Source organism: Sinocyclocheilus rhinocerous, unplaced genomic scaffold, assembly GCF_001515625.1.
Source record: "Sinocyclocheilus rhinocerous isolate Xijiao unplaced genomic scaffold, SAMN03320098_v1.1 scaffold686, whole genome shotgun sequence".
Taxonomy (NCBI): Eukaryota; Metazoa; Chordata; class Actinopteri; order Cypriniformes; family Cyprinidae; genus Sinocyclocheilus; species Sinocyclocheilus rhinocerous.
The window spans coordinates 103,286-112,407 of NW_015647963.1; the positions used below are offsets into that span (position 1 = coordinate 103,286).

At 42.2% G+C, this 9,122-nt stretch overlaps 1 protein-coding gene across 3 annotated transcripts in view; it reads right to left on the bottom strand.

Moving 5' to 3' along the window:
* Positions 1-8,718, bottom strand: part of LOC107709513 (box C/D snoRNA protein 1-like) — a 42,998-nt gene extending 34,280 nt beyond the window's left edge. Inside the window, exons 1-5 of one of the 3 annotated variants that reach the window (XM_016514007.1) lie at positions 8,499-8,718; positions 7,593-7,658; positions 3,270-3,376; positions 3,111-3,199; positions 2,916-3,019 (exon numbers count right to left, since the gene is read on the bottom strand). In XM_016514007.1, coding sequence (XP_016369493.1) covers positions 2,916-3,019; positions 3,111-3,199; positions 3,270-3,376; positions 7,593-7,658; positions 8,499-8,575 — 443 coding nt within the window. In that variant the 5' untranslated portion in view covers positions 8,576-8,718. Of the gene's footprint in view, positions 1-2,915; positions 3,020-3,110; positions 3,200-3,269; positions 3,377-7,592; positions 7,659-8,040; positions 8,283-8,498 lie in introns of those variants that run through there. The other 2 variants (XM_016514008.1, XM_016514006.1) reach the window with 2 other exon arrangements.
* Positions 8,719-9,122: the final 404 nt, after the last annotated feature.

The following is a 9,122-nucleotide window of genomic DNA, read 5'->3' on the forward strand; positions in this document are numbered from 1 at the left end:
GTTTTCATATGCGTTTGGCCAATCAATGTCTACTTATGTCACGATTAGTACCAGTTGTGCTGGTTAGACCCTGCTCCGGAGTAGGAGCTAATTTGGTTCTCGAAAAAGGCAGTCCGGTACTAAAATCGCACCCAGTTCCGGCGGTGCGAAAACGCCAAAAAGTGGGTAGTTCCACAATTAGTTCTGGTACTATGAAAAGGTTCCCGCGGTGCGAAAGGCCCTAAATAAAACACTTGATGCCAAACATTTTAATGCCAAACGTTTAAATGCCAAACATTGTTCTTAGTTCTTGCTCAATAGTTCTTGCTTTATTAACCCGGTACAACGACTTCGTTTCCAAATCAACAATATAGTGATTCATAATTTCTGCATGATTCGTACATCATGACCCTGACATGTGGAAACAGAAGGTTTTTCCAGCTGGATTAACGTTCCTCTGATTATTCTTCAAGTCTGAAAGCTCGTCACTTGTCCCAAAACAGCTACATTAAATAATTATAAAAATGGGACATGGCATCAGAAATATGAAGTCAACAATATAGTGATTCATAATTTCTGCATGATTCGTACATCATGACCCTGACATGTGGAAACAGAAGGTTTTTCCAGCTGGATTAACGTTCCTCTGATTATTCTTCAATACAGGTGAAAGGCTAAAAGTTACTAATGATTATAATACAGGCTGTTTGTACTAGGGTTGTTAATGATTCATTAATCACTGATTATTTGTTGTTAATAATTTAACTGATCAAGAGCAGTAATAAAGCAAGCAAACAACAAATAATTAAACTAAACCAAATATCTTGCAGCAGCAGTTCATGGTCAAATTCCATTTTAATGCTTCAAACTCAAGGAATCACCATCATTATTCACACAGCTTATAAATATTGCTAAATATAATGCCAATAAATACAGCTGACATTGACAATACTGATAAATCAACAGACCACTTCTAATTTGCCCACAAATTAATATGTTTTTTCAACATTCTAATACTTTTGACATTCTTAATTAGTTCATATGCTGACTACAGCCACTCACAAGCAGCCTGGCAACCATTTCAGCCAATCACTGTGCTCCTGGAACTCACTCGACCAATCACAAGCAATCAGCCAACCACCCTCGCTCACTACAGCCAATCACAAGCACCCCAGCAACCCCGCCAGCCAATCACCAGCGCCCACTCTGCCTCCATATATGGAATGCGGTGATGTCATGAAGGGAGGCATGTTCTGTTAACCACCTTCTCCCCTTCAATGACATTAATTACGCTTATTAAACGAGAACAGAGAGTAATTATGAACGGTCCAGGATCCCGCAGTCTGACAGACTGTTCTGCCAGCTCTCTGCCGTCACACTAAAAACACAAATTAAATAACAGCATCCCATTGAGCAGCATCAGAAACCGTCAGGGTGGGTCCACCGGACCAAAGCACAAACCCTCAACATCACTGTACTGACTGCACTTACCAAGAGCGCCACCATGTGGCTCAATGCAGAACTACAGACAACTGGGATGAAAACAGCATGTTTTTAGCATAAATGCACCGGGGCCGGATTCACGAAACACTCACACAAAGAATACAATTCTTTATTCTTAAATAAAAATATAAAATATTAATTAATAAATAAAATAAAAATAAGTACAAAAATAAAATAAAAGTACTCTTATTTTCTAACTTAAAATATTTTGTATTCCCAAAAACATTTCTTAAAAATATCCATACAATCAAATATCAACAAAGTCATTTTCTTCTTAATTAATATTATTAAATATTGCATACCTATATATAAAACGCTACATAATGACGCACACACTGAACTTTGAAAATTAGATATTAAATAATAGTTATAGTATTAATTTTATGTTGTTACATTAATATTAAATGTTATAATATAAAAAAATATATATAGACATTAAATAGATATTACATTATTTTTAACCCAAATTATCATTATTATACAATTTTCATTTTAAATTGTAATTTTCTTAAGAAAAAAGATGTTCTTAAGAGAAGAAATACGACATACACACTGAACTTTAATAATCAGATATTAAATAGTAGATAATTATATATATATATGTATATATTAAATCAATGTTAATTAATATTAAAATATTATTTGTATTATTATTATTATTTATATTATTATTTAAATTATATTAACATTTTTCTTATCTACTTAAGGGAAAAAAAAGATGTTTTTAACTCTTTCCCCGCCAAACACAGAATTTTCCGGGTTTCCATGTTTTCACTCCTGCATGAGTCCAGAATCACCCGATCAAAAACACAGGCAAGGAAGACGCAGAACTGAGCGATCTCATATGCAAGTAGATGCATATGAAAAATAATGCGATCATCAACAATAAACCGCATATAAAATGAAAACTGCCTAATGTTACTGAGTGAAATGGCGATCCAGGAAGGTCTAAAGGCTTTGCTTTGATCATCAAACTGAATATGATCCAGATTTAGTCTTTTCTCAGCTTTTTGATCAAAATTTAGCTTTTTTTATGAAACTCACCTTCATTCAAGTGTTGAGAAAAAAGAATGCTTGAAGTTAGAATGAAACAGATTTTTTTTTTGTTTAAAAGTAGAGGCTCTGTCGCATGTTCAGATATGTTCATAAAACTAAATATTCTGGGGGCCATGAAATTTTTGTGAAAATGATCAAAAACGCTGGCGGTGGCTGGCAACTTTTTTTTTCAAAAATGCTGGCGGGGAAAGAGTTAAAAGAGAATATTTGAGAACTTAAGAATTTGTCAAGAATTGCACTATTTTTATAAATTTATCTTGAAAAAATGTGAGATTTTCTTGAATTCGGCCCCAGTTTAATGTGGTGCAGATATCGGGACTCTTTCCTGTCGAATCGATGAAACCGAAAGACGAATATTCATGAACCCATAGACTTACGCTCTTCTGAAGATGGTGCGGTTCTCCCGATGTTTGCTGAACACTTTGGGCAGAAACCTCAGGGTGACTTTGACAGCTCTGGCTTTTCTGATCATCCACATGCCCTTAAATAGACAGAAAGAGAGAGGCTTAACCCTTGGAGATGCTGTTTTCCCCTGAGATTCCACACATTGAGTAGATATCCACAGCTCTCACCTCCTTCGGGTGCCGGCGGCTGCGGAGCAGGACCCGGTCTCTGTTGGACTGCTGTGTCAGTCGAGCCGTGTCCTCCAGGATCCTGTAATCTACACCACAGCACACCTCAGCGATCACACTCATTCACCTGCTCCTGTACAGAGGGCTGCAGATACTCACCGTTGAGCAGGTTGATTTCGTTAAACTCCGCGAGAGGGATAAACGCCGTCTTGTCCCGAACACCACAGCATCCCGACACCATCTTGTGCTGCTTGACGCAGGCCAAACTACAGCAGACCAAACAATAATCAAACAAAACAGAATACACGCTTGAAGAAAGTTGTGATGTTGTTAATTTGTCAAAACTTATAACTCAAGAGGTTTGATCACAGTACTAACACTGATTACAGTGATACAGAAGTCAGAAAGCGCTTTATTGCCAAGTATGTTTGCACATACAAGGAATTTGTTTTAGTGTCACAAGCTTCCAGTACACAGAGACAACAACAACACACAGATAATAAAAATAAGACGTGAAAAATATGTTTTTGTCATTATGATATTAGTAATATTATATTTATAATAATAAATTTGAATACTTATATACATTATATTTATTAAAATATCTATTGAAATATAACTAGATATCATAATATCTAGTCATGATATCAAATTAATACTATATTCATTTTATATTATTCATATTTATATTAAAAATAAGATTTAAAATCTTACTGATAAATCTTTGAACAGTATTGTATATACATTTGTGTGTTCACTGTATTTTTATTTTTGTGTGTGAGTGTGAGAGAGTGTGTGTGTGTGTGTGAGTGAGAGTGTGTGAGTGAGAGTGTGTGTGAGTGAGTGAGTGAGTGAGTGAGTGAGTGAGTGAGTGAGTGAGTGAGTGAGTGAGTGAGTGAGTGAGTGAGTGAGTGAGTGAGTGAGTGAGTGAGTGAGTGAGTGAGTGAGTGAGTGAGTGAGTGAGTGAGTGAGTGAGTGAGTGAGTGAGTGAGTGAGTGAGTGAGTGAGTGAGTGAGTGAGTGAGTGAGTGAGTGAGTGAGTGAGTGAGTGAGTGAGTGAGTGAGTGAGTGAGTGAGTGAGTGAGTGAGTGAGTGAGTGAGTGAGTGAGTGAGTGAGTGAGTGAGTGAGTGAGTGAGTGAGTGAGTGAGTGAGTGAGTGAGTGAGTGAGTGAGTGAGTGAGTGAGTGAGTGAGTGAGTGAGTGAGTGAGTGAGTGAGTGAGTGAGTGAGTGAGTGAGTGAGTGAGTGAGTGAGTGAGTGAGTGAGTGAGTGAGTGAGTGAGTGAGTGAGTGAGTGAGTGAGTGAGTGAGTGAGTGAGTGAGTGAGTGAGTGAGTGAGTGAGTGAGTGAGTGAGTGAGTGAGTGAGTGAGTGAGTGAGTGAGTGAGTGAGTGAGTGAGTGAGTGAGTGAGTGAGTGAGTGAGTGAGTGAGTGAGTGAGTGAGTGAGTGAGTGAGTGAGTGAGTGAGTGAGTGAGTGAGTGAGTGAGTGAGTGAGTGAGTGAGTGAGTGAGTGAGTGAGTGAGTGAGTGAGTGAGTGAGTGAGTGAGTGAGTGAGTGAGTGAGTGAGTGAGTGAGTGAGTGAGTGAGTGAGTGAGTGAGTGAGTGAGTGAGTGAGTGAGTGAGTGAGTGAGTGAGTGAGTGAGTGAGTGAGTGAGTGAGTGAGTGAGTGAGTGAGTGAGTGAGTGAGTGAGTGAGTGAGTGAGTGAGTGAGTGAGTGAGTGAGTGAGTGAGTGAGTGAGTGAGTGAGTGAGTGAGTGAGTGAGTGAGTGAGTGAGTGAGTGAGTGAGTGAGTGAGTGAGTGAGTGAGTGAGTGAGTGAGTGAGTGAGTGAGTGAGTGAGTGAGTGAGTGAGTGAGTGAGTGAGTGAGTGAGTGAGTGAGTGAGTGAGTGAGTGAGTGAGTGAGTGAGTGAGTGAGTGAGTGAGTGAGTGAGTGAGTGAGTGAGTGAGTGAGTGAGTGAGTGAGTGAGTGAGTGAGTGAGTGAGTGAGTGAGTGAGTGAGTGAGTGAGTGAGTGAGTGAGTGAGTGAGTGAGTGAGTGAGTGAGTGAGTGAGTGAGTGAGTGAGTGAGTGAGTGAGTGAGTGAGTGAGTGAGTGAGTGAGTGAGTGAGTGAGTGAGTGAGTGAGTGAGTGAGTGAGTGAGTGAGTGAGTGAGTGAGTGAGTGAGTGAGTGAGTGAGTGAGTGAGTGAGTGAGTGAGTGAGTGAGTGAGTGAGTGAGTGAGTGAGTGAGTGAGTGAGTGAGTGAGTGAGTGAGTGAGTGAGTGAGTGAGTGAGTGAGTGAGTGAGTGAGTGAGTGAGTGAGTGAGTGAGTGAGTGAGTGAGTGAGTGAGTGAGTGAGTGAGTGAGTGAGTGAGTGAGTGAGTGAGTGAGTGAGTGAGTGAGTGAGTGAGTGAGTGAGTGAGTGAGTGAGTGAGTGAGTGAGTGAGTGAGTGAGTGAGTGAGTGAGTGAGTGAGTGAGTGAGTGAGTGAGTGAGTGAGTGAGTGAGTGAGTGAGTGAGTGAGTGAGTGAGTGAGTGAGTGAGTGAGTGAGTGAGTGAGTGAGTGAGTGAGTGAGTGAGTGAGTGAGTGAGTGAGTGAGTGAGTGAGTGAGTGAGTGAGTGAGTGAGTGAGTGAGTGAGTGAGTGAGTGAGTGAGTGAGTGAGTGAGTGAGTGAGTGAGTGAGTGAGTGAGTGAGTGAGTGAGTGAGTGAGTGAGTGAGTGAGTGAGTGAGTGAGTGAGTGAGTGAGTGAGTGAGTGAGTGAGTGAGTGAGTGAGTGAGTGAGTGAGTGAGTGAGTGAGTGAGTGAGTGAGTGAGTGAGTGAGTGAGTGAGTGAGTGAGTGAGTGAGTGAGTGAGTGAGTGAGTGAGTGAGTGAGTGAGTGAGTGAGTGAGTGAGTGAGTGAGTGAGTGAGTGAGTGAGTGAGTGAGTGAGTGAGTGAGTGAGTGAGTGAGTGAGTGAGTGAGTGAGTGAGTGAGTGAGTGAGTGAGTGAGTGAGTGAGTGAGTGAGTGAGTGAGTGAGTGAGTGAGTGAGTGAGTGAGTGAGTGAGTGAGTGAGTGAGTGAGTGAGTGAGTGAGTGAGTGAGTGAGTGAGTGAGTGAGTGAGTGAGTGAGTGAGTGAGTGAGTGAGTGAGTGAGTGAGTGAGTGAGTGAGTGAGTGAGTGAGTGAGTGAGTGAGTGAGTGAGTGAGTGAGTGAGTGAGTGAGTGAGTGAGTGAGTGAGTGAGTGAGTGAGTGAGTGAGTGAGTGAGTGAGTGAGTGAGTGAGTGAGTGAGTGAGTGAGTGAGTGAGTGAGTGAGTGAGTGAGTGAGTGAGTGAGTGAGTGAGTGAGTGAGTGAGTGAGTGAGTGAGTGAGTGAGTGAGTGAGTGAGTGAGTGAGTGAGTGAGTGAGTGAGTGAGTGAGTGAGTGAGTGAGTGAGTGAGTGAGTGAGTGAGTGAGTGAGTGAGTGAGTGAGTGAGTGAGTGAGTGAGTGAGTGAGTGAGTGAGTGAGTGAGTGAGTGAGTGAGTGAGTGAGTGAGTGAGTGAGTGAGTGAGTGAGTGAGTGAGTGAGTGAGTGAGTGAGTGAGTGAGTGAGTGAGTGAGTGAGTGAGTGAGTGAGTGAGTGAGTGAGTGAGTGAGTGAGTGAGTGAGTGAGTGAGTGAGTGAGTGAGTGAGTGAGTGAGTGAGTGAGTGAGTGAGTGAGTGAGTGAGTGAGTGAGTGAGTGAGTGAGTGAGTGAGTGAGTGAGTGAGTGAGTGAGTGAGTGAGTGAGTGAGTGAGTGAGTGAGTGAGTGAGTGAGTGAGTGAGTGAGTGAGTGAGTGAGTGAGTGAGTGAGTGAGTGAGTGAGTGAGTGAGTGAGTGAGTGAGTGAGTGAGTGAGTGAGTGAGTGAGTGAGTGAGTGAGTGAGTGAGTGAGTGAGTGAGTGAGTGAGTGAGTGAGTGAGTGAGTGAGTGAGTGAGTGAGTGAGTGAGTGAGTGAGTGAGTGAGTGAGTGAGTGAGTGAGTGAGTGAGTGAGTGAGTGAGTGAGTGAGTGAGTGAGTGAGTGAGTGAGTGAGTGAGTGAGTGAGTGAGTGAGTGAGTGAGTGAGTGAGTGAGTGAGTGAGTGAGTGAGTGAGTGAGTGAGTGAGTGAGTGAGTGAGTGAGTGAGTGAGTGAGTGAGTGAGTGAGTGAGTGAGTGAGTGAGTGAGTGAGTGAGTGAGTGAGTGAGTGAGTGAGTGAGTGAGTGAGTGAGTGAGTGAGTGAGTGAGTGAGTGAGTGAGTGAGTGAGTGAGTGAGTGAGTGAGTGAGTGAGTGAGTGAGTGAGTGAGTGAGTGAGTGAGTGAGTGAGTGAGTGAGTGAGTGAGTGAGTGAGTGAGTGAGTGAGTGAGTGAGTGAGTGAGTGAGTGAGTGAGTGAGTGAGTGAGTGAGTGAGTGAGTGAGTGAGTGAGTGAGTGAGTGAGTGAGTGAGTGAGTGTGTGTGTGTGTGCGTGCGTGCGTGCGTGCGTGTGTGCGTGCGTGCGAGCGAGCTAGCGTGAGTGAGTGAGTGTGAGTTACCTGCAAGTGTGTTTCCTGCAGCTCGGGCATCTGTATTTCGCCTCTTTAGTCTCACAAACATCACAGCTGAAAAGTCATATGCAATTTATCATGAGGATATGCAACTTAGCATTATAAATAGAAAAAGTGACTGAGAGTCGATACAATGCTGATATATACAGAAAACAATAACATGCGTAAAATAATAGCAACATCATTTGCGCAGTATTCTGTTGTTTACAGCACAGTGCAGCGATGGACTGGTAAATACCATGGTACGTTAAATATACTATGGTACTGAATTATACGTTTCTGATATTGTTTCTATCTGTAAACAGATGTTTTAGCTGAATTTAACGTTACACAAGCGAATATATACGACAAGACTAGCAGAAATATTACACAGATGTAAACACACACAATCACTGCGATTTTACCATATTTACATCCTTAGACTACAGTAACTGACCTGGACAAAGCCATCTTGCGCTTAACTCCTCTCCGACCATCATCTGCTTTATCGTTGCTGTCCATAACAGGTAACATATTCACCACATCAACACAGGAGAGTTTTAACATGGATTAATTCGATACTCTCTGACCAAAACACCGACCACTTGTGCTGCGCTCCACACGCGTCTGCCGTCTTCTGCGCTCTCTTTACGACAGTTTTCTGCAGTCGGAGTGCTTATGTTGGTAAACTGAATGTACAAAACTGTCAGCTGAAATATCCACAAAATAAAAAACAACACTGAAATGTGTGGTTTATCTATCATTTCTAACTGCAAACAGATGTTTTAGCTGAGTTTAACGTTACACAAGCGAATATATACGACAAGACTAGCAGAAATACTACACAGATGTAAACAGACACACACAATCACTGCGATTTTGCCATATTTACATGCTTAGACTACAGTAACTGACCTGGACAAAGCCATCTTGCGCTTAACTCCTCTCCGATCATCATCTGCTTTACCGCTGTTGTCCATGACAGGTAACATTCACCACATCAGCACAGGACAGCTCTTACAAGGATTCATTCGCTTCTATCTGACCAAAACACCGACCACGTGCTGCGCTCCACACGCGTCTGCCGTATTCTGCGCTCTCTTTACGACAGTTTACGACAATCGAACAGCTGAGCTGAAAATTACGACCGAATTTCTAGAACTCTCAAGGGTGTATAGAATGTAGTAGGAAATATTTCTCAAATATTTATTACATATATACTGATAAACTGAACATTCACTTCAATGGTGTGAGAGACTGGATGCTTTCAGCTGAATTCCTCTTGAACTGTCAGCAACTGAACTGCACCCTGTTGTAAAAAAAAACAGCATATGCTGGTTAGGTATGTTTTGAAGCATGACTGCTAGATTGAGCTGGTTTAAGCTGGCAGTGTCCGAAGATTTGGCGCACAGTCCTGCAGTGTGACTTCTCCTACGACGAACATCAAATTTAGGGATGGGCGATACCCCTTATTTTGTTTTCGATACGATACCGATATTTTTCAAGGCAGTATCGTCGATTTCGATACTGATACGATAC